The sequence below is a fragment of the Coniosporium apollinis genome (assembly GCF_000281105.1).
Source record: "Coniosporium apollinis CBS 100218 chromosome Unknown supercont1.3, whole genome shotgun sequence".
Classification (NCBI taxonomy): domain Eukaryota; kingdom Fungi; phylum Ascomycota; class Dothideomycetes; genus Coniosporium; species Coniosporium apollinis.
In genome coordinates this window covers 540,163-563,419 of record NW_006913265.1, presented here as the reverse complement: position 1 = coordinate 563,419, position 23,257 = coordinate 540,163, and the positions used below count along the sequence as shown (strand labels likewise).

Sequence of the window (23,257 nt, the reverse complement as noted above, 5' to 3'; positions counted from 1 at the left end):
AATCAGATGCGTCGGACGGTCCGAGACGGTATATCACGGGCTGGGAGAGCTGCCCGATCGCCGCATTATATATACTGCAACGTGTTATCGAGATCATACCGCAGGTCATGTTACGGCATAGGTGGGTACCTGAGTCAAACCACTTTCTTCAATGACTCGCCTCTGGGTCCACACCTAACCGCTACGTGAAATGATCATGTTCTATTCGGGTTGTGAACACGGACTTCAGCCGAGTCCTTATAGCACTACAATTACACTGCACGCCAATTATGCCGAGTACCATCGAGCGCTATAAACGAAGGGTGCATGCTCAATGAGTAGTCACATTCGGCCTTGCTTACGGAAGACCATTGAGTGACCGTAGGCACGAACATAGCACTCAGCAGGAACAGCTTAACGCGACCAGATGAACAGGTATCCGCTTTCACACTACACACTCATGCCTCACTAAAACAAGCGCGCCTATATACAATTGAACGCCGCCTCCCTAAGTTGAAGGGGAAAAACTTATACACTGCCACCCCATCTTTCTTCCGCTAATCCTCTACCCCGAACCCGCCCCAAGCGCTCCCTCAGGCCCATAATGCACCTGCGGATCCGGATACCCCGGCGCCATGAAGTTGTTATTCGGGTTCTTCGCCGCCTTGGCAGCCGAGCATCTCGCCATGGTCGGAGAACTACACTCGTCATTAGCCTCGCATTCCCACTACTCTCATACCAAACATTGTTGTAACTCACCATCTACTTATCGCGTCCGTGAAGAAGAAGTTCTCAATGACCTTCTTGAGCGGTTCATTCGTCGGCTTGGCGCCCCTGTTCTGATCGACGAGCTGGACCTTGCTCAGCGCGCCCAGCGCCGTCGGCTCCACGACATCATATCGCCGCAGCGCGGGCGAGATGTCCTCCATGCGGTCGCGCAGCGCCTCGATATCATCATACGGCAGCGGCTGGCCCAGATACTCGCTCGCGGCGCGGATAATCTTCCAGTCGTCCCTCGAGGCGCCATACAGCGTTGTAGCGGCCCTCGTGACCTGACACCTGCCCTCCGTGTTCATGTACGTGCCGTGCTTCTCGGTATATGCAGCGCCGGGGAGGATGACGTCCGCGAGCTGTGCGCCGCGGTCGCCGTGGTGGCCCTGGTAGATGACGAAGGCGCCCTTGGGGATGTCGGCCTCGCTGATCTCGTCCGCGCCCAGCAGCCAGATCATCTTCGCTTCCGTATTTGCGACCTCGGGGGATGGGACCGTGAAGCCGACTTCGTAGGCGCCGGCGCGGGAAGCCGCGCGCTGGAGGACGTTGTAGCCGTTCCAGTCGCCGGCGAGGAAGTTGGCCTTGTTCTTATCGACGAAGGTGCCGACCGTCTCGAAGAAAGACTTCGCGTCAGGGTGCTCGGTCACGCCGCTGCCGACGATGATCATGGGCTTCTTGGCGGACTGCAGCTTCTTGCCGAAGGGGCCCGCGAGGGCTTCTTTCAAGCTGGAGGCTGTGTCGCCGAGCTTCTCGTAGTCGAAGGTGCTGTCGAAGTCCTCGCCGACGAGGCCGACCTCGAGATCGGATCGGAGCCATTGCTTTCGGATGCGAGCGTTGAGGACGGCGGCTTCGTGGCGAGGGTTGGTGCCTACCAGGAGTATGCAGTCCGCCTCTTCGACACCGTAGATCTTGCTGTTGAAAGTGTAGTTTGACCGAACGTCGATGCCGTGCGCCACGGGTTGGCTGCCTCCAGGCTGGTCTAGGGCCAGGTTGTCTGAGCCGAGCCTGTTGGCGAGATCCTTCATGGCAACCATAGACTCGGTTTCCACTAGATGTCCGGCAACGGCTTTGAACTCGTTGGCCTTGACGTTGAGTTTCTTGTAGGCTTCGCCGATCTCGACGAGTGCCTGTTCCCAAGTAGCTGGCTGGAACTGGTCGTCCTTGCGGATAAGCGGGATGGTGAGACGCTGGGTGGTGAGACCGTCGATTGCGAAACGTGTCTTGTCATCGATCCATTCTTCGTTGACATCATCGTTCAGCCGCGGCAACACCCTCATGACTACCATGCCTCTAGTGTCCACCCGGATGTTCGACCCCAGTCCGTTGAGGACATCGATGGATTCAAAGTGTCCGAGCTCCCAGGGCCGGGCTTTGAAAGCGTACGGCTTCGAGAGCAGAGCACCGACAGGGCAAAGGTCGATGACGTTTCCAGATAGTTCGGTATCGAGAGCTGTTTCGAGGTAGGTACCAATCTGCATGTCATTGCCGCGTCCAGTCGATCCAAGTTCAGGAGCACCGGCGATATCGTTTGCGAACCGGATGCATCGGGTGCAGTGAATGCATCTGTTCATAGAAGTCTAAAGGCTGTCAGCATGATCCTGCACAGCGAGCGCTGTCCCCCTACCTTGACAAGCGGTCCCAAGTTCTTGTCCTCGACAGCACGCTTGCCACCCATTTCATGAAACCTGCCTCTGTCCGCGCCATACCGCATCGACTGATCCTGCAAGTCGCACTCGCCACCTTGGTCGCAGATAGGGCAGTCGAGCGGGTGGTTGGCGAGGAGGAACTCCATGACGCCCTCGCGGGCCTTGTGGACGAGCGGCGAGTCGGTCTTCACGACCATTCCAGGTTGTACGGGCCATGCGCACGACGCCACGGGCTTTGGTGCGCGCTCCACTTCCACCAGGCACATGCGGCAGTTGCCAGCTATCATGAGCTTCTCATGGTAGCAGTATCGCGGGACCGTCACCCCCGCCTTTTCGCACGCTTGAATGAGCGCCGAACCGGCTAGTCTAGGTGTCAGAGGTTGCTACGTAGGTACATGGGGTGTCGACGGGCGGTAGTACCTTGTACTGAGACTTTCTTGCCATCTGGAAGCTGTTAGAGAGGTCCTTTACACATTTGCCGCAGCTGCTACTGACCTACTGTGAGCTCCACCTCGGCCTGCCTCGGGGGCGTCGCTACAAAGGTCCGGGCGACATTGAGGCTCGACAGCCGCTGGGGCTTTCTGAACGACCGGAGTAGCTGTTGCCGCAACATCTCGGTCGACGGGGCGTGCTCTTACAAGGGCGAGTATAGAGGGCGCGGGCGGCGTTGATGATATTGACGTTCTGCGGTTCAGGTCCAAACGGATTAGCGCGGCGGAATAACCATTCGGTCATTGGCTGTAGCCGGCCAAGACTTGCTTGCAGGGACTGCGAAAAGTAAAAGCGAACTTCGTTGGCTTGCGGGTCCCTTTCCTTCTTTCTTTCTTCAACTCATTTTACGGACACACTTTATTGTAGGAAGGTTTGGCAACCCACCTCGTCTTCCTCTGCTACGTGTCCGAGAGCACGTCTTTACTGGGCGCCGTAGCTGGAGCAAACGAGGACCTCCGATGAAGTCTTGTTCCTTACCGACGGCCGCTACATTTGCATACCGAGCTTGTATAGCCACAGTACAGAAGTGACAAGGCTTGGACGAAGTAGTCCCTGCCGGAAGCCTACCGCAATTGCATGAAAGGATGCGGCAACGACTACCTGGGTACTTGGTCTGAGCCTTGGTCCCTCAGACCCCTGGGAGATAGCGCGTAGAACGCGGGGACCGTGGATTCCGTTCTGTCACTTGGAGAGGCTGCACTGTATAGTGAGCTTGGTGTAGGAAGTTGTTTCGCAGTAGCTGCTTCAGTATGAGTCAGGCAAAAACTGTTGGCCATATAAGATTGCTTTTGTTGGCCTATATGTAAAGTTGCGACCTGACAAAAGGTGCTATCTGTTCAGACAATGCTCGTCCCAGAGTGTTGCCAGATCACCCAACCTATTCACTTCCTCTTCCTAGCCTTCCCCTTTGCCTTCCCAGTAGCCTCCGCATCCGCCTCTTTCAGCCCTTCCACAGCCTCCATGACTTTACCATCACCATCCGCAGGCGCCGCCAACGGCTCATTCGCAATCTTCTCCTCCACCTCCTCATCATCGCCGCCCTGCCCAAATTCATTGACTCTCGTATAGTCAACCTTATACTTATAGCTCTGGTAAAGATACACAAAGAATATGACATCATCTCTAAGAGTTGCCAATCTATGCAGCGTAGGCATCTTGATCGTGAACGCGAACAAGTCATCAATAAACGTGTTCAAAAACTTATACGTCATGGCCTTCGCAGGCATGTGCGCGACAGACTTGAGCCGGTAGTTGATGTACAGACTCGGCACCATCATGAGGAAGCCGTACGCGTAGACAGAGCCCACGAGCGTCGTGATGATGAACGAGTACCACGACTTGTGCGTTTCGTACATGAGGGAGTAGCCGGCGTAGGCCAGGAGAAGCGGGACGGCGATGATGTAGAGATACTTGAAGGCGATCTCATCGTACTCTTTGGTCTTCTGCTCTGTCTCGGACAGCTTGTGCTTGTCCTCGAATACGACCGTGTACGGCAGGAAGGAGCCAGGGGGGGTCTCCCTCAGGCGCACGTTCACGGTCTTGGTGACTTTCCACGCTTCAATTGCAATGCCCATGCCTTGTCCGAAGAGAATCATCCAGGATGTGTTGTCGTTGTTGTCCAAGAGGTAGAGGAAGATGATGCTCTGCATGAATACATTGGCGAGGATGGTGCGGACGGAGGTGCCGACGTTATCCTTCTTGTTACGCCAGTGGCTGACGTCGCTCTTGAAGGCGAGCATCTCGAAGATCATGTGCAAGATGGTAACCACGCCGGTAGTTGCGAGGAGATATATATTGGTGTCCATGAGGATGCTCTTGAATTGCTCGAACTCCGATCCATCGCCACTTATGGACTGGCCTTGGGCGGCCTTCTGGGCGTTCTGCTTCATGCCTTCGTCCATGGTGGCATAGAGGCTGAACTTCCAGCTGTTGAGGTTGTTGAGCGTTATGCGCAGCGGGAGTCGCTTGACGGTGGAGTTGAGCTCCGTCATGTGGTCGCGGAGCTGCCAGAATGTGTTGACATAGAGTATTGGATAGTACCAGCCGTTCTGTCCGGACGCATCTCTTGAACCTGTCCTATCAAGGTGTACGAAGGAGCGTACGGCTGGTGCCATCTGAGGGTACTTCTGAACACCAGAGTCAGGCACGAGAGAAACCGTGAAGTTTGGATGATAGTAGGAAGCGATGATTCGCTCCTTCGGCGCAGGCTCTTCCTCGACATCTTCCGTAGCGTTTTTGGCGGAGAGTAGATTTTTGGTCTTCTTAACCTTCTTCTTCGGCAGGTACTGAGTTAACGGTCGAAAGAAGTGATACGCCTTCGCCGGATCGTAGTTCGATGCGGTAGGATCCATAACGTTTCCAGACTGGGCGACGTAAAAGTGCGCGAACAGCGTCCCATTGTTTTGAACTTCTCGAGGCACGGCGAAGGTGGTGTCAATCTCCCGGCTTTCCTTCCAGTCTCCGTACATGAACTCCTTCTCTTCCATAACCAACGACTCTTTGGGCATAGACTTGAGCGACGGCATGATCAGCGAGGGCGAGATGTACATGCTGATGTCCAACGGTGTGCCCGTCTGCCACATTGGCGAGATCGTTTGCGGTATCGGGTTGTACGAACCATCGGCGCTCATTTGGCTTGGTCGTGTTGAGAAGTCTGGCACAGGCGCGTTTGCACCTGGCACAGTTGCTTTGGATACAGCATTGTTGCCGGTGCCGAAAAGCTGTTTGGAGGCGAACTGGACGAATATGAATATGCCTATAGACTGGACGGCGGTTTTGAGGAACTGGTTATAAACGATCAGCAGGAGATCAGTGTGCGCGGGCGTGGAGAGAGCTCACGTTGGAGCCTTGCTGCTCTTCTCTCCTTTCCTCAGGCATCTTGATGGTTTGGCTTCGATGTCCTGGTGTAGTGGAGATATGGTGGAGTGCACCGCGTCGGAGGTGTTCCCGTAGGGGATTGAACTCTCGGCACTTCCGCGTTTGGCGTCCCCGAAAGAGCCGTGCAAGGCGCGATGACGCCGGCCCTAGGTACGTAGACAGAGCTTCATGCTTACGGGAACGTCCGCCTTACACGCTGTTCTTCAATTCGGACTACATAACGCACTTGTACGAGGTGAGCAGTGCATTCCGCTGGCAGACATTTCCTATAAAACCCGGACTGATTGCAGTCCTACCTACAGTCAATCACGTTCTAACTCCGATTACCAGGAAGCTCCTCAGCCGCTCCTTCTGTAACCAAGCTCTCCACTGTCCCTTTTCGCTCCCACCGCTCCCGCTACAACCACTCAGCCTCCAGCAACACGCCCACCATGGCCGCCGCAACCCCAGCATCGTCCTCAGCAACGGCCTCCTCCCTCACCCCTACGTCAAACCCCTCCACCTCAGCCTCCTCCACCACATCAACCACCCCCCAGCCCGTCATCTGCGTCTTCTGCGGCGCCAACTCCGGCACCTCCCCCTCCCACCTCGCCGCCGCCCGCTCCCTCGCCCAAGCCCTGCACGCCAACAACATGCGGCTCGTCTACGGCGGCGGGACCGTCGGGCTCATGGGCGAAGTAGCACGCACGCTCGTCTCCCTGAGCGGGCCCACCTCCGTCCACGGCATCATCCCCACCGCGCTCGTGAAATACGAGCAAAACGCCGACACCTCCGACCCGACCAAACACAACATCGACGAACAGATCTACGGCCGCACGACCGTGGTGAAGGACATGCACACGCGCAAAGCGATGATGGCGACCGAGGTGATCGAGGGCGGCCCGGGGGGCGGGTTCGTCGCGCTCAGCGGCGGGTACGGCACGCTGGAGGAGCTGATGGAGGTCGTGACGTGGAACCAGCTGGGGATCCATGGGCGGGGCGTTGTCGTGTTTAATGTGGATGGGTACTGGGATGGGTTGATCCAGTGGGTTAGGACCGCGGTGAGTAGCGGGTTTATTGCGCCGACGAATGCGGGGATTTTGGTCGAGGCGCTCAGCGCGGAGGAGGCGTTGGTTTGTTTGAGGGAGTATAGGTGTGCGGAGGGGAGGTTTAATTTGGATTGGGGCGAGCAGTGACCTACAAACTGGGAGGAGCTGGGGGAAGTGTACGTTTGTGCTGGGATTTCGTTAGAATGTCGAGCATGTCATGGTGGCGTATTAGACGCGGGCATTGATTGCATCTTTAGGAGTATCCGGCACCCAGGCTAGATGTGGGGGTTTGGGTCTTGCTGAGATACTTTTAGGCGCGGTTTTAGCAGCCCTTACTTCAGTTGTTACATGAGAAGGTAACGAACAAGTGATGAAGTATTAGATTGAGCCTATATCTGAGCCATCCGCTATCTGCAACGCCTGTTGTACAAGCTGCATTACAATCCAAGCCGCTAGTTTTGCACCAGATACAGAGGGATGAACTTCAAACGATCAACGCCTGGGCTCCTACCGTACTGTCCGCAGGCCTACCCAGCTCATAGCTCAACACAGAGTGGTCCACATACATAAGCAATAACCTCCATTTCCTAGCTCTTCCCTGCTGACCCAGCGTGCCTTGCACCGGTCCCACAGCAACTCCAACCAGTGCAGTCCATGGTCGCTTTCTGGCAGTCTCTTGCTCAGTGAACGGAACTATGTAATCGAGTCGAAAGGCATAGGTGATGTCAGCCGCCACGCCCTTCTGCGTCAAGGAAAACACGGCCGCCCGTCCCTTGCCCGAAGCAGTTATCACAACACCCAGCTCAGGTACCTGCACACACATGTTCATTCTGTCGTACTTTTCCAAGAGGTAGAGTCCATGTGGGAGGTGTTGATATAGCGGGTTTTGGAAGCCGACAACGGGTGTGTGGGACTCTTGTAGCTCGGGAACTGCGCTGCGCTGCGGTTGCAGGAGCATGACATCCTCTTTCGAGACGAGCAGGAATGGGCTTGCGGGAAGCGCAGCCCGTGTCTCGCTGGAAGTGTCGTTGTCCGCAATGCCATGGAATGGTCGCTTCGCTCCGGGTAAGGGCAGCTGTCCATATCGACCAATGCCCTCATCACTTGTCATTCCGTACCACGCAGATGACTTGCGGACCTCCAGCCTGCTGTCGCTGATATCCCAGATACCGTGTTTGTAATGATCTGTGAAAGGCCGTCGTCAGTTTCTTAGCGAGAAGAATGTCCCCGTCAAGGCCCAGTAGCAAGAGCCATTGGCGTGATGTTCTTCGACTGTTTTTTCGAATTTGAGAAGTATAACGTCAGAGAGCCGTCAAGGATTCAGGGGAATAATGTATCTAATCCCTGACAAGGGTTAGGAGCGCCACTCTCCGCTTTACCGCCTGCTGAATTTTGCGAGCATCGGACCTTGTAGCCGCCAACATAATACAACAACTCGATTCTGATTTGATAAGGAGATTGTGACTTACGTATGGCGCGCAGTGGCAAACCCGCTTGGTCGGCAAGAGCAAAGTTACTGGACAAGCCTCCAGTCTCTGACCATGTCTTAGTCCTACGAAACGACCGTCTATCGAGCCACATTACGCCCCAGCCTGAGTGGGCATACGGGCCGCCTTCGCACGAGCAGCTTGAAACATCGGCTGAAACACGGTCGCAGCAGAAGCCCGTACGGAAGTGCCTTACAGCGCGTCTTTGGTGAATGTCCAATAAGCAACTGGTACCCCCTATATCTGTGGCCAGGACCCAACGGCCGATTGGATCATCCCCAGTGTTGCAAAATGCAACGCTTGGTATGTTCTCAGATAGTCCATCGAGAGTTATCCGATTGCTCTTCGATCTTGGTGTGGGAAAGTCCTGCGGATCATCCTCGACGGCATCCAGGGGAAGGCTCTCCAACTCTACGGGATATTCAGGCTCGTCTGAGGAACTGTCTGAGGGAGACTCATTGCTAGCGAGGGCAAGAGCAAAAACCGTGACCTTGCAGGTATTCGCGCTGACTGCTATCATTCGCGCTTCCTTGTGCACTGACAGGCCCCATGCGCTATCGCGCACGTTCTCATGGAAGAAGGGACGGGGATCGTTGTCCACAAACTCTTGTTCCGGATCCTGCCGCCTTTCAATGGCTGTGCGAACGGCGCTTGTATGGTATGCAATAACATCGCCATCATCACAGCACACCACGACTATCTCCTCGTTGCCTAGAAAGTCTACTAGCAAGTGGTTGATCGAGTGCGGGCACAATCCATCAATGTGACCTTGTAGACCAGGACTTGAGATTGGTGGATTCAGAATGAAATCCGGCTTGTTTGAGACGCTCTGGGTGGGAAAGCCAGGCTGATAGACGTGGATGGCGTCCATATACGCAACGAAGTAGAAATTGTAGACTTTTGACAGGCCAGTGAGGTTGTTACGCCATCGAGACAAGCTTGGAGGTTTAAAGGTTGCATTTTGCTGTGAGATTGGAAAGCGGCTTGAGCCAGGCTGAGACTGTGTTACGACAAGAGAGACCTCCTTGAACTGCCTGGGCTTTTCTTCCACATTTGAACTCATCTCGACCAAATAGTATGAGGAGTATCTTGGAAGGTTGGTAGTTCACCTAAGGCACTCCGCCGATGATTGTAATTCGATGTGTCAGAAAGACGACGGAAACTCGAGTGAAGTGCATGGCCTGATGTATGTCGATCCAAGGTTATTGCAGACATATTGATGATATTCAAGACATGATAGCGACCTGCAGCTGTGTGAAGGTAGAGGTCACTGTCAGCAAGGAGCCACGTGACGTGGAAAGGCAGGATCTGATTAGATACTTGTAGATGCAACAACATTACCGCCAGGCTGCAAACTACGTAAGATTTTCTGTATTCGAGCACAGTAGTGCATTACCAAACGTCGCTGGGTATCACCGGTCGATGTACCAAAACAAAGCATAATGGCCACCCTTTAAAGTCCAGCCGGCTCCGTCTACCCGCTGTTTCCTGCAAGATTCTTCATAGTGGCGTACATCAGCTTCTTGATCCCACTTATGCCCCTGGCATCAAGCCAATCCAGAACCTCCACTCGATATTGCTTCCATGAGACGTCCAAACCGCCTTCGTTACCCAAAACCACCAATGATCTCTGCGTCGCCGGGCCTGCATGCCGGACGTGAAGCTCCTCGCCCAGTGCCTCAGCTCGGTCCTCGAGCCCCCGTAACGCTGAGATGGACAGAGCCGCCAACACGTGATTATGGGACAGGCCGAAGATAGAGGCTAACGCGTACTCGTGGTCAATATCTTGGAGGTGCGATTGCAGCGCTGGTTTAGCGTTCTTGGGAAAGAGACAACCCATGGCGTTTGCATCCGAGGTGAGCAATGCTCGAGAGCGCCACAGAAGATTGCACACGTCCATCAGGTAGCCATTGAATTGGTTTGTAAACTCACGAGAGAAGCGAGCCGAGTCCATATTGGCTTCAAAGGTTGCCTTCAGCGTCGCGAGGATCGAACAGAGTCGTGAGACGTCGGTCAGCGAGGAGCTGGAGAGACAAAGATAGACTACGTGAGGGGGTGGAAGGATGATCTGAGCATCGCTTCCGCCTTCCGGGTCCGCTGAGTAAGCGGGAGATGAGAGGCTCTCATAAAATGAGAGACTTGCCGACACTGTGGCGGGATGGATCTCGTCGCTTGATAGAACGGCTAGTATGACTCTTGATACATGTTCCGCAAGCTCTAGGATGAATTGTTTGGAGGGTGCAGCAGCGCGTGGGGAGGGCAATGCCAGCGTTGAACGGCGGCGGGCAAGCTGCGTGTAGAAGTCAAGCAATCTAGGATGAGCATCAAAATTGTTCTTGACCACTGCAGTCTCTACTGCATTGAGATATGTATCTTTGAAGTCTGCTTAAACGTTAAGCTGATTTTTGCAGGTTTTTGAGGCTAATACTTCTTACCTCCGAATGCTCCGTCAGGCACATAGGAGAGAAGTTCGAGTATGGTCTCGACGTCTGATCGGCCATCCCAGTAGGGAAGGTAACGAGCCAAGAAAACCTCAATAGCTGGAGGGAGCGTCTAGATTTGTCAGCGATCACTCAGAATCTTCAGGAGCGTGGAGAAGTACCTTGGTGGCCCTTGCATAATCGAGGGCTCCGTTGAGGATATCCGTGAGGTGCGTAGGTTGGCCAATGTCGTTTGACACCGCCTCAAGCTCCTCTTCGAGGTACGCGAGTAGCCAGAGCTCGGCCCTTCTAGAAGCGGTCTCTAAAGGATTCAAAGTCAAGTATTTCTGCAGCAGTGGATCCCTCAGTGAGGACATCATTTGAGTGGGCAATTCGATCTTATCGAGGTTATCCACGAAGCTGTCAACACTATTGATTTCTTCGAGCGTTGCGGTGGACTGCAAATAGCTCGTCAGCGAGGTTTAGCATAACGTCTTGCTGCTGCTTACTTCGTCGACCCGATGGGTGTGTATTTCTGGTAAAGCCGTGATCTTACTGCGCTTGACTCCGTGTCTCATCACACGAAACCCATGTTGCTGCAGCGCCGAATCATTCGAACTTCTCGAGTTCTTGTTTTGAATGGTGAGCAGTCTAGCTCGCCACTCCGGATTTGGAAGCTGAAGAGCTTAGCGTACTGACCACTCCTATATTGAAGATCACTTACTGGTAGTAAAGATGTTCGCGCAGAGGTAGTGCTCCAACTTCCAATAATGATATCTGGACAATGATCTTTGTAAACCCTAAGGAGGCTTGTCAAAGCTGGCTCATTGCCAGCCACTCGTGACAACTCGAGACTGGGATGCTGGTCAGTGAGTATCTCACGTCTGAAGTCGTTGACTTACAGCTGGTGGACTCTGAAGAGCCGCACATGCTTTCGACGGGTCACAAGAGACAGAAGGTAGCATAGCGGCACACTGTAGTCGTTAGCGCATTGAAAGATGCTCCCAATTGAGGTCCTACCGCAGGGCGAGAGTGTCAAGCAAGTTGAACAGCACGCCGTAGAGGCGCGAGAGGATAGTTTCGTCCTCGAGCACCTCGAAGACAGAGATAAGCCATCTGGCCAAGGCAACTTGCGTAGAGGTAGAAGGTTTGCTCTTTCCGGGACCGAGCGCGCCGACGACGATGGTCACTGTAGCAGATGAGATCTTGTCTGCCGGAAACAGATTTTTGACTACAGCGTTGGTGCTGGCCTGGTCCAGTTCGGTTCTCCGCGTGACTATATCCACGACGGTGTCGAGTTGACTTCGACTCAGACCGTTCTGAAAAGCTCGACTGCAGAGGTCTTCGACGATGGCTGGAGTTTTGTCCTTTCTTTGTTTCGCCGGAGTCTTGGAGGCTGCATCTCCCGGTTAGCCCCAGATGGATGTTTTCGCACACAGCATAAACACTTGCCAGTCAGCAGAGCTGCTACGGCGTCGTCCATGCTCTTGGATCGTTCGCTTCGATCCTGCATGAAGACTTGATCCCGTGATTGCTCGAGCACCATCACCGACGCTCACTGATTGCTAGCGGCATATCACAAAGTCGTGGCCTTGACAAGACCGCGTTCCATGGCCTTATTTGTTTGACTTCTACGCTAGACCGGTTTGGGTCGTGTGATGGTTGACGCGTAAGGCGAGCCATCGTGAAATCCTCCGCCAGCTTCAACTCCCACCTCCACCTTCCCACTCGAGCTGCATTCGCATCCAGACCGGCCGTACGGTCAGCCTGGCTCGCTTCAACTGGTTAAGTGCGGCATCCGCCCACATTGAGCTGTCAATGCCCAATGACGAGGCTCAATTCGTGCATAGTCACTTGCATGAGCGCCTCGGTCAGCGGGTATTCGCACCTCGAACGCGGCTCAGTCACCATCCGACGTTGCACAACCGTATATGTAAGTGCTGTGGTTTCGCCTGTTGGTGCATCTTTGCTCCTCGAGCAGATTGGTCGTCAGCACCGTCCACCAGCGTTGGCCGCTTGGCCCATGGACGTCCTCGAAACGGATCATCCCCACAGAAGTGCCGTCGATAGATCAATGCAAACTTTGTCCAATACCGCGAGGGCTACACGCTTGTAAAAAGCTGGAAGGCTGCAGACAACCGCTAAACATGCACGATATGTACGGAGACGAGCCCATTGAATCTTGGTTGACATTTCGTCCATTAGCATGCTACCGCACATCTCCGCAAGATCGTACTGGTGATCAACGAGCCTAACATCAAACCACAGCGGTTCGGGTCGAAGTGCTGTACTATCTAGGTAAGGCAAACCGTGTTCTTGACTCGCCAGTCACTGTTGGCCAAGTGCGGTTACGAAATTATCGAAGGCTACGTAGACTCCCGGATAGGCTTCATTCTCGCTACTACCGCTAGGCAGTCCGTCAACTGCACGGACTTCCCACTTCGTTGTTATCCGTGTAACCCACAACGGCTATTGGAGGTGCATGCCGTGCTCGTGGACCGTCGCCCAGCATAAGTATATGCCTCGATCAATACCTGTCTCTCTACTGGCTGCTGGCATCAAACTCATGCTTATCCAGCTGTGAGATACCGTGTCTTTACCTACATAGTGTACGACCGTTTCTCGACGTGTGCCACATTTCAAGTCCATTCACCAAAGAGAGGACATATCGTGCTTGCTGTCCCCTCTCATTGGGCTCTGGTATTTGATCGACACGGCCTCTGCTTTTGCGTTTCTTTTGAGAACTCAGCATCACAGCTCTTGCTTGAGAGAGTTACAACTCACCGCTTGGCATAGCTTCAAGCACTCGTGATCTCTTACATGGGTGGCATTCGTCCTTTTACATAGCTGGGTTAGGCTTCTTCGTTTTTGTTTTCAAGATATCGATTTTCAGCTACTACGACGCAAACACCTACAGCATCATACCAACTCATCGTCCTACCTCTGAAAGTTTAAGCCAACCCAAATCTCGAGAACCACGGGCATTCCAGAGTGCCAAATTTTCACTGCGCTTGCCAAAACTCGCAATCGTGCAACTGCCCTAGAAGGATTCTTCCACCTTCGAGGCTAAAGCAGACCCACAAGACAAGTCTTTGAAAACGGAAAGCCGTTCCCGCAATAGTGTAGTCCTCACTCTACAAGCACAACGAGGCTTCCTGGACGACTGCTGAACGTTTTCCTAAAGACGTTAAAGAGCCTCCGCGCCGCCACCGCTAGCTGTCGGAACTGGTTCAGCGAGGGTGTCGAAACGAGCTGTGCCCTACAGCACTGCACTTTTGTCGAGATAATCTGCGTTTCAACGACGTCTGGCTTTGTAACACATCCAAGCTTCCAATCAGGTATACGGATCTTGCGGCTGTACGCCTCCACTCAATCCGAGGAGCTGAAGAAGTTGCGACACCAGCATGGGTGAGCTGAAGTATCGGAGTGTCAAAGTTGAGGAGAAAGAGGTGGCAGATTCCGGGCCCACTGTATCGTCACTACTCCAAAAGGCAACTCTCAACGACACCCAGCTTAGCTCCAGTGCATATTTTTTATGGTCCAAGGACGCTACACTTGAGGCTCTGAGGACTCTCTCTGTCACCGATGTCCTCGTTCTCTTCACGCCGGTCATCCCTCCCCCGCCTGGGGGGAGTTCTCAGTCTAGCGCTCGGGATTCCGGCCAAGATCAAGCGATGGATCCATTCGAACCTCTAGGGCGTGCGCTCAGCAAGTACCATAGGCGCATCCGGCACGTCCCATACGTGCCCGCTGTCGGCATGACCCAAACGCATATGGCTTTCTTGCAACACGCCAAAGCTGTGGTGGTCGTTTTCTGCCGCGGCGCCATGCAAGCAGAGGACTCCGTTAGCGAAGAGGGACAGCTGGACTTCGCGCAAACCGCTTGTGATGAAGCATCCGGCGGTGGCGTTCCCGCGCTTGTGGTTATGGTAGCCGGTGACGAGGCTGACACTGAATGTGTGGATTTTTGCGAGACGGTGCTTTGCAGCTTCGGGTACACTCCTGATGCGTTGTGTGGGGTGGCTGACTACATCTTCGGGAAGTTGATGGACTAGCCTGAAGCCATACGGGGGCTTTCTGACCGGATGCGTGCATCAGGGCTTTTAAGACGAGACACAATATTTCCTCTGGTAACGGAGTTCGGACCGGAGACCCAGTTCGGCGGCATCCTGTTTGGTCGATTCGCTTGTCTATACACTCTGCCTGGGGGCTTTTGATTTACCGCATGCATTTCCACACTTTCGCTTCTGTAACCGCAAGCTGTTCGGCAGGCTCTTGGATGTGGCATGCATCTTACGACCTTTCCGCGCGCCTTGCTATACGACTTCAGAATGATCGTTCTTATTTCTCTCACCTCTTACCCTTGTGTTTTACGTATATGTCACCGAATCTCTAAATACTTCGCACGTACATGTATAGGCTACTAGGATATATGCAACGTTTTGTTCCCTTACTCTCAACCGCGGACGCTGTTTCTGCTGTGCTTGTGACGCAGGGCCCCTGGCCAGGCTCTACATGATCCCTTAACATCTAAGTAGGGATTTTCACCAAGTGACTCCAGATCACGACACTGATAGATTCCATACTCAATGGTCCACAACGCGAGCTCCAGCCAACCCGCAATCCACGCTTAGACCAATACAGCCTCAGAGACATAAGATGACTGGCACGCATCTCCTGAAGGGTACCTCATACACGATGTTGTTTCGAGGGCTGATTACTACTTTTATGCATCCATTAGCGTCTTCCATTATTACTTACCGAGGCTGATATTCAATTGCCCCTAAAAGCCACCTCCAGCTTAGCCAGTGGATCGGTCCATAGTCCTTACAGCGCGCACATCACGCTACAGCCCGTAGGCTCGCACACCTAAACTTCCATTGCAGCGCCGCCTGAGCCCGCCCAAGAGAATGCCGGCGCAGTAAACTTCAACGGCCCCAAAGTAGCAGCTCCTTTCCAGTCCGAACCCCTCAAAACGCCCCTTTAAAAACGTCCAGACACCAAATCAAGCCCCCAGTCGCTACATCGTCATTCCCCGCTCAATTCAGAGCAATACCCCTGCCCTGTCCCCCGAGCGCATGTCCAGGACCAGCCCCACCGCCTATCCCCGCACCTCGCAGAGCTTGCTGTGTATCCGGCGACAGAACCGACTGCTGCTGGCCGCTCTCGTCGCCGGCGTAGTAGTAGAAGGCGCGATTGGCGAGCTGGGCGATGTGCTCGGGGAGGTAGAGCGACGCGGCGATGAGGATCATGGAGAGGATCAGGAAGAGGAAGGAGTCTAGTGGTTCTCAGTCAGCCATAAAGCCAAGCAGACCAGCGTGCGCGGAACGAGCGAGCTTGGGGCGCGGGTGCGATTGCGGAGGTGGACGGGGATGGGGGCAGGGGGCATGGGGCATGGAGAACTGCGGGGAGCTTGCGACGTACTGAAGATGAACTTCTCCGTCGGCGTAAGCATGTACAGCGAGAATGTCACCTCGTACTGGTAGCGCTTGCGCTGCAGCCAGCGGAGGAGGGTGGTCGGGTAGAGCATTGTGAGCGTGAGGGTGGTGAGGATGAGGGCTGCGGCCAGGGAGAGGAGGATCGGCGAGGAGGCGTCGAGCATCCGGGTTGAGTATGCGATTGTAGCTGCGAGGCTCTGGTCTTTCTGCGCGACGGTAAGGCGGTTCGATGGCGCGTGAGTGGGAGCTGGTTATCGGGGAACGATGCTGAGCTGCGGACAAAATATTTGGATCGGTCCCGTCTCGGAGATCGTTCGGTGGACCCTGGAGCTCTTCAAGCTCTATCTAAAAGCTCCAACTTCCCTGGACGCCAACCACGCATCCCAAAGATTCTCGATCAGTCAAGCAGCGACAATGCTCTCGCGAGCTCTCCACCGCATCTCTCACCTCCCTCCCCCGCTCCACACCCCCGTTCTCCCCACCTGCCTCCTCCTCCACCGCACCCTCCACACCACCCCCCACCCCAGCCAGCGCCCCCTCCCCCCGCGCCTCACAATCCTCGAGTCCGACATCCTCGAATCCTTCCTCAAAGGCTCCGGCCCAGGCGGGCAAAAGATCAACAAAACCGCCTCCGCCGTCCAACTGAAACACCTCCCCACCGGCATCGTCGTGAAATGCCAGCACACGCGCAGCCGGAGCCAGAACCGCAAGATGGCGCGGCGGCTGCTGGCGGAGCGGGTCGAGGAGCTGGAGCTCGGGGAGGAGAGCAGGGGCGCAATTAAGAGGAGGGAGGCGGGGAGGAAGAAGAGGGCCGCGGGGAAGAAGAAACGGAGGAAGTATCGTAAGTTGGAGGAGGAGAGGAGGGAGGTGGAGGGAGCGGAAGTGGAGGGAGCGGTACTGGGTGGAGGGGTGATTGCGGCGGCGGAGCATGGGGCGATGACGGGAGAGGAAGAGGGGGGCGGTAGGCTTCCAGGGAGGAAGAGGCGGGGGGAGGAAGCAGCGGGTAGAGGGGATGTCGATAGGGCTAGGCATGGGCTGAGGCTGGTGAACGACCAAGACGAAGACGAGGATGAGGAGGAGGGTGAGGAGGACGATGAAGACGACGAGGAAGATGAAGATGAAGAGGACGAGGACGAGGACGACGATGATGAGGATGACGACGACCACGAAGGCTTTGACCTCGCTTCACCGGGCCATCTATTCGAGATCGCGAGCCCAGCACCAAGCGTGCGGAAGTTCGTCGACAACCCGCAGGATCCGCAGTACATGGCGCTGATCACGCCATCAACCGGCCGACAAGAAATCCTAGTCAAGGAAACAGTTTACGGGCGAAATAGAAAAGGGACCACCGGCTGGGTGAAACCAGACCATGAGCTCTCGCTAAAACTGTTTCCATTCGACACAGACGCGCCCCCGTTGAACATTGACTACACGCCTGACGATTGAGTTTGCCCCGTAGCCCTTTCCGAAAGGCGGCGCCAGGCTCCTCGATCGGCTTCCGCAAAGTCGAGTCATGAAGACCGGCTTAGGCGGCATTCGGAGCGATCCTCTAAGTCACGCTTTAAGGAGCTGTGACACCAAAGCAAGTGGGGCCAGGGAACGCAGTAGACTCCTGCTGCTTCGACCGGCTAGCCGATAGGCAGTGTTACGCACTTCTCATTGCGCGCAGCACGAGAGAGGCTCACAAGAGCCTGCGTAGATACGCGCCATCAATGGATGGACGGGCTCCTGTAATCCGTGGTCTCGGGCAGGGAGGGAGGACGGAGCGGAAGCACAGCTCGCCGGACACGGCGGAGGTATCGTTTCAGTACATATGACACGGAATCGAATTGGATATCTAGACAATATCTACCGTCTAAAGCAAATCAGATCTACAAAGCATCTCAGGCTCCAAGCCAAATGCATCCACGTACAGGTTTTGAAACAACATTTCATAACCAGTACTTGCCACTGATCCACAGGGTATAGAGCACGTGTACTGCAACACTGTCCAGACTCGCCCCCTCACTGCGGCCACACCCAATCCCACCCCCCGTCCACCACAAACGGCGTCCTGCGCACAAACGCACTAACATTCTCCACCCCCCTCAGCACCTCCAAATAGCCCACAACCTGCCTCAACACATCCCCCTCCTGCTGTTCCTTCGCACCGACAAACTCCGGAATTCTAACCAGATTCCACGGCTCAGAGCTCGCCTTCGCATGCGAATCATCCAACAGAATCGTATTAAACTGGTCCCAGCTCTCCCCATCCAGATACCCCGGATGGGCGCGTGCGATATCGTCGTCGTCCCAGATCTGGCTCAGGCGCTTGTAGACTTGGACCTTGTTGTTGTATTGCTGTGGGGAGAGGCCGAGGCGGTCGCGGCCCCATTGCGCGACGAGGAGGGCGCGCTGCGCGGGGGTGAAGAGCTGGGTGCACATGAGAGAGACGTTCTCGGGTCGCGCGGACGACCACACCATGACGGTGAAGTGGGCGAAGAGGTAGTCGAGGAAGGGGGTCACGGATGGGCGGGTGACGAATTTGGTGGGGTTTTTGCGGTTCGGGCGGTGTAGGAGCGTGCCGTTGAGGTCGAGGATGAAGAGCATCGGCTGTGGCGTGCTGAGGGTCGTTGGCTCGCTGGAGGCTTGGTCGAGGTAGCTTTTGGTGGGGGCTGGTACGGGTAAGGGGGTTGGGCTTCGTTCTGGCGTTGGGCGACGGAAATCGAGCCCCTGTGGAACCGCTTGCGCTGGGACGCCCTGCGCGATGGCCCTCTTGGCGGCTCTTTTGGCTGCGGCGACTGCGTATTTGTCTTTTGGCTTCGCGGTCGAAGGCTGAACCGGCAGTGATGAGGTGAGTGGAGTGGATGACGTCGAATATGCTCTGCTGAACCTAAGGTTTTTGTCAATGCGCCAGACGTGACCGCTGTTGTGGCTCTGTACTGACTGCAGGGGATCAAACGGAGTGTACTGGGCGAAGTGCTGGAACATCTGCGACTGCAGTGGTGCATAACCCTGCGGATTCAGCCAAACACCGCCCCCTGGGGCCTGGCCGTAAAATGGCTGGAAGGGCGGCGCTTGCGGGTTCCAGACGGGTTGCGCCTGTGGTGGAAGCTGCGAGGGCTGAGGATAGTGCACGCCACCATGACCAAGCAGCGGTGGATAATGTGGATAGTAGCCATGACTGTGTGCATTGGTGCCCTCCACAATGTGCTGCCCAGTAACAGGGTGTGCATGCCTGCTACGAAGCTCATAGCGAGATGACGCAGGCTGCGGAGGAAGAGAGGGAGCAGCCGCAGAGCCGTTATTATGCTCGTGTCCACGAACTGGCCCTGCGGCGGGCCGTGATGGAAGCGGTGGTTGCGGGCGTGGCTGAACTGGAACTCGCCGGGGCACTGACTTCTGGACGGATGCTGAGTTCGTAGCTGTGAAGGTAGCGTCGGTAGAACCGCTGGACGGCACGGGGTTTATGGCCAACTGGTGCTCCAAAGCATTAGAAAGCGCTTGCCCAACATGTGGGCTTGGCTCTCTTTCTAACGCATCGAGGAGGGCTTGACCGACGAACGGAGGTGGTTCTTGCGTTTTGGATTCCTCTTTCAGGTTATGCTGCTGAGCCTCTTGGGTCTGTTGAGCCTGCTGGCGCTCGAATTTGCGCTGGGCCTTGGCTTTCTTTCCCATCTCCAAGCTGTCAGTCCAATACTTCTGATGTGAGGATGTATAGTTATACCGTGTGGAAGCCTGCGTGGTCGACATGAGGGCGGTATGCTAGCTTTTGTCTCGGGTTCTCACAGACGAGAAGGCGTAGGAGTTGTGCGGGGCGTCGTGGAAGTCGCATGAAAGACGCCGTGTGCGCCGGAGGAAACGTGAGGTTGCAGATGTGGTTGCCTGCACGTGACAGTTCTAGGCAGAATAGTCGAATAGGCTCAGTCGTGAGGTCAAGATAGGAAAGTAATATTCAATACACTCGTGTTGCCTGTACGTCTCTCCAAGCAAGTCTCAGATGAAAGCGGGCGTTGCTGAAAGTATGGCATTGCTCTATGTAAACCACTTTGCTTATTCATTCCATGCAATCATCCAGCCATACCAGGAATCAACTACGCTCTTCCACCAGCCCGTCAAGGCGTCTGTCAGCTCATGCTAAGAGCGCCCGATGTGTGTCTGCTCCTCAGACGCAAGACCAGCGCTCCCATCATCGCACAAGAAGAAAGGGGGTATTTCCGCACCGCAGCCGCATGAACCGCAAAACACCCACGCTGAAAACCCCATGCAAACCGACCAACCGAGACAGAACGCCGTCGCTTGTTCCCCAAAGCCCCCATCCATCCTCAAGTCTCCCACTCCAGCTTCAACTGCCGCACCCACTCCACCTTCTCCCTCTCGCACCACTCTTCCAGCAGCGCCAGCCCCGCGCGAACAGCCACGACAGGCGGCGTGACAGCATCAAGCGGCAGCGCATACGGGCCCGAGAAATCCGTGACTGCGCTGTTCTTCTTGACCTCCTCGCCCTTCCTCATTCTTCCCTCCCACGCCTTCGGAAACGCGGCCATCAAGTCCTCAAACCCCAGCTTCGCATCCGCCTCCCTCTGGCTTCCCAGCATAATCTCCGCATGCCTGATCAGCGCATCTTGGTCCCTCTCCCCGAGCGCCAGACCCGAGCTTTCCGCGCGCTCTCCCCGCGCCGCCTCCCCGGCGCGCCGCGTCAGTGCCTCAACGACTCTTGCGCAGATCACAGCCCCCAGCCGCAGCCTCAGCGCATCCAGCTCCGGCCACTCGCCCGTCGCGCTCCGAAAAAACCGCCACAGCGGGATCAGCGTCGCCCAGTTCCCGTCGACATCCGCCTGCTTGCCCTGCGCGCGCATCTGCAGGTCCGCGGAGTGGTAGGCAAGCATGTAGGTCAGTATGCACTCGATGGAAGTGACGGCGGCGAGTTTGCGCTCGGCGTCCATGGTCGCGGTGGCGGCGGTGCGCGGGGAGGCGGGTGAAGTTTTGGAGAGGATGGCGGTCGTGGCGTGTTTGATGCGGCGGCCGAGCTCGTTGAGGCTGCGGGAGCGGGAGAGGAGGGCCTGGATTTCGGCTGCTCTGCCGTTGGGTGCAGAGGTTGGGCCGGGGTTGCTGCTGGTCGGCTGGGATGCGGATGGGGTGTTGCCGGCTGCTTGCTTGGGTGTGGTAGTCACGTCGAGCGATTCGTTGGAGGTGGAGTGGATCAGGGAGATACGGTGGTCTTTTTTGGGGGTAAGATGCTGTAAGGATGAATGCTGTTGGAGCGATGCAAGGTGCTGGGCCTTTTGTGCGCTAGACCGATTGGAAAGTGCTGGTGAAAGGATGGCGGGCTGGGCGGGAGTAGAAGTCTTCTTATCAAGATCAAGCGCGGAAGGCGGCTTGTGTCGCTTGGCAGCAGGCGCGTCAGTCGCAGCTTCGTCGTGCGGTCGTGGTCGCTTCTCGCCTGTTGCTAGGCGGGCAGTCGCGCTTGCAGGTTTCTCGGCGGTTCTCTTCAGCGCGTCTTTGGAAGATTTGGCTCCCTCCTTCTGGGCTGGGGTGTCGGTCTTCTTTGGTCTGACGACAGCTTTGGGCGATACTGCTGGCGATGATGACGCCGATGCCGCCTCTTTCGTGCGGGGTTTCGCTTCGCGCTTGTCCCCTTCCGCATGTTCTTTTGCGTTCTGAGCCCTGATCTTCCCTTGCGGTAGCTTGAGGATCTGCTTAACCAACATCCTGTTCTTCCTTCCGTACTTGAGCTTCACGATGAGCTTATCAGCGACAGTCTCCTTTTGCGATGGCGGTGCCGGAGATGGGGAGAGCTTCAAGGGTCGAGCCACGTCGCCATTGGTTGTGAGCCGTTTAGGTTTCGCTTCAGCTGGTTGTGATAGCGGTTTGACGTTGGGAGTTGACAATTGCTTCTGAGCCTCGCTCTTCCTGATTGACGGTGACAGCGGATCATCCTTCTTCACAACTCTCGCCACGCCTTTTTGGGGCGCATCGGTACCGCTGCTCTTCGAGCCTGAACTTAGATTTTGGGCCGACGCCAATGCGGGACGAGCGGACGAAGGAACCTTTTTGTCCGATACCGGTGTCACAGTGCGACCGGCCTTCTTAGCCTGATCTATTCTTTCCAGCTCAGCTTCGATGTTGGCAGGGAGGGTGGGCGACAGTAGTGGTGGCAGGCCATGCGTGTTAGGAATGCCAGTCGGAGACAGCATGGGCGGAAGGCCGTGAGGGGTCGAGTGCGACGGCGCGGAGGGATCAGAGATGTTTTGCGTAGGAGGCGATGGTGAGAGGCGCAGTATCTTAGCTGGCGGCGGGCTCTCTTCATCAGACTTTGTGTGAGAAGGCTTGTTGTCCGCTGTTTCGTCGAGGGGCCTGTGACGTGTCAGCTAAGCACAATCCGAGCGCATCCATTTGGTGCTTTTAGAGAGTGGAGTGTACCTCTTCTGTCCACGAAGTACTTCAAGCTTTGAGGCGTGAGCAGGCAGCTGAGTTTCCGCTTTGTGGCCGTTGACCTGCGCCTGGTCTTTGTTCTCCATTCCGTCTTCATTGCCAGCGAGCTTAGCGGGACTTGCGTTGGCTTTCCGGTTCTTGTATGCCCCAAAGCTTATCTTTTTCTTGGGTCCTGTGCTCTGCATTGGTGTGCTTGTGCCGCTGTTGGCACCAAAAAATCGTCTCCGGTCTCTCTCTTCGTCCACTTCAGTTCGCAAGACGAAGCAGTCTGTTCCAGGTTCACGATACATGAAGCTCATGTATTGTAGACGCTCCTCGTCCGGAGTGAACGGCGTATCTTTGCACCAACTCTCCGCCCTCTCCCGAGATGGATGATGGTATCGAGGTTCGGCGCATGGGACAGTAACGATGTAGGGTGTTTCGGGGATCTGCTTGCGGATGCGGTTCACAGCGGCGTCCAGTTGTCGCAGCTCCTCAACATCTTCCGCCGATAGATTCAATCCGGGCTTCTTCTGGCCAGGCTTGCCATTGTCGGTGGTCGTCTCCGTCACGGACATTGTGCAGATTCGCTTTCAGAAGCAGATTGCATGTGTGATTCGGAACAAGGCACAGAATGTTGGGGGAGGCGATTCGTTCAAGGGCGCGGCTGAGATGTTTGGAGGCTCAAGAGTCATGCGACAGCTTAGACTGGTGGTACCGTGGGTG

The 23,257-nt window shown here is 55.6% G+C and overlaps 10 protein-coding genes across 10 annotated transcripts; 3 read left to right on the top strand and 7 right to left on the bottom strand.

Annotated features, from left to right (window-relative positions):
- Positions 1-544: 544 nt before the first annotated feature.
- Positions 545-3,009, bottom strand: W97_00905 (NADH-ubiquinone oxidoreductase 78 kDa subunit, mitochondrial; the record flags this gene model as incomplete). The annotated part of the gene is made up of 5 exons (XM_007778816.1): positions 545-677; positions 739-2,327; positions 2,375-2,757; positions 2,817-2,840; positions 2,892-3,009. 5 exons carry the CDS (start codon positions 3,007-3,009, stop codon positions 545-547), a joined length of 2,247 nt encoding a protein of 748 aa, XP_007777006.1.
- A 760-nt stretch (positions 3,010-3,769) lies between these two features.
- Positions 3,770-5,765, bottom strand: W97_00904 (uncharacterized protein; the record flags this gene model as incomplete). The annotated part of the gene is made up of 2 exons (XM_007778815.1): positions 3,770-5,671; positions 5,727-5,765. The coding sequence occupies 2 exons, from the start codon at positions 5,763-5,765 to the stop codon at positions 3,770-3,772; spliced, it is 1,941 nt and encodes a 646-aa protein (XP_007777005.1).
- A 431-nt stretch (positions 5,766-6,196) lies between these two features.
- W97_00903 (uncharacterized protein) lies at positions 6,197-6,940 on the top strand (the record flags this gene model as incomplete). The annotated part of the gene is made up of 1 exon (XM_007778814.1): positions 6,197-6,940. One exon carries the CDS (start codon positions 6,197-6,199, stop codon positions 6,938-6,940), a length of 744 nt encoding a protein of 247 aa, XP_007777004.1.
- A 337-nt stretch (positions 6,941-7,277) lies between these two features.
- W97_00902 (uncharacterized protein) lies at positions 7,278-9,343 on the bottom strand (the record flags this gene model as incomplete). Its single annotated transcript, XM_007778813.1, has 2 exons — positions 7,278-7,978; positions 8,515-9,343. 2 exons carry the CDS (start codon positions 9,341-9,343, stop codon positions 7,278-7,280), a joined length of 1,530 nt encoding a protein of 509 aa, XP_007777003.1.
- Positions 9,344-9,754: 411 nt separating this feature from the next.
- Positions 9,755-12,183, bottom strand: W97_00901 (uncharacterized protein; the record flags this gene model as incomplete). The annotated part of the gene is made up of 8 exons (XM_007778812.1): positions 9,755-10,662; positions 10,716-10,833; positions 10,883-11,158; positions 11,210-11,377; positions 11,425-11,554; positions 11,603-11,674; positions 11,721-12,096; positions 12,147-12,183. The coding sequence occupies 8 exons, from the start codon at positions 12,181-12,183 to the stop codon at positions 9,755-9,757; spliced, it is 2,085 nt and encodes a 694-aa protein (XP_007777002.1).
- Positions 12,184-14,104: 1,921 nt separating this feature from the next.
- Positions 14,105-14,755, top strand: W97_00900 (uncharacterized protein; the record flags this gene model as incomplete). The annotated part of the gene is made up of 1 exon (XM_007778811.1): positions 14,105-14,755. The coding sequence occupies one exon, from the start codon at positions 14,105-14,107 to the stop codon at positions 14,753-14,755; it is 651 nt and encodes a 216-aa protein (XP_007777001.1).
- Positions 14,756-15,739: 984 nt separating this feature from the next.
- On the bottom strand, positions 15,740-16,302 carry W97_00899 (uncharacterized protein; the record flags this gene model as incomplete). The annotated part of the gene is made up of 2 exons (XM_007778810.1): positions 15,740-15,978; positions 16,125-16,302. The coding sequence occupies 2 exons, from the start codon at positions 16,300-16,302 to the stop codon at positions 15,740-15,742; spliced, it is 417 nt and encodes a 138-aa protein (XP_007777000.1).
- Positions 16,303-16,552: 250 nt separating this feature from the next.
- On the top strand, positions 16,553-17,584 carry W97_00898 (uncharacterized protein; the record flags this gene model as incomplete). The annotated part of the gene is made up of 1 exon (XM_007778809.1): positions 16,553-17,584. The coding sequence occupies one exon, from the start codon at positions 16,553-16,555 to the stop codon at positions 17,582-17,584; it is 1,032 nt and encodes a 343-aa protein (XP_007776999.1).
- A 558-nt stretch (positions 17,585-18,142) lies between these two features.
- Positions 18,143-19,870, bottom strand: W97_00897 (uncharacterized protein; the record flags this gene model as incomplete). The annotated part of the gene is made up of 1 exon (XM_007778808.1): positions 18,143-19,870. One exon carries the CDS (start codon positions 19,868-19,870, stop codon positions 18,143-18,145), a length of 1,728 nt encoding a protein of 575 aa, XP_007776998.1.
- Positions 19,871-20,442: 572 nt separating this feature from the next.
- On the bottom strand, positions 20,443-23,109 carry W97_00896 (uncharacterized protein; the record flags this gene model as incomplete). Its single annotated transcript, XM_007778807.1, has 2 exons — positions 20,443-22,474; positions 22,541-23,109. 2 exons carry the CDS (start codon positions 23,107-23,109, stop codon positions 20,443-20,445), a joined length of 2,601 nt encoding a protein of 866 aa, XP_007776997.1.
- Between the last annotated feature and the right edge of the window lie 148 nt (positions 23,110-23,257).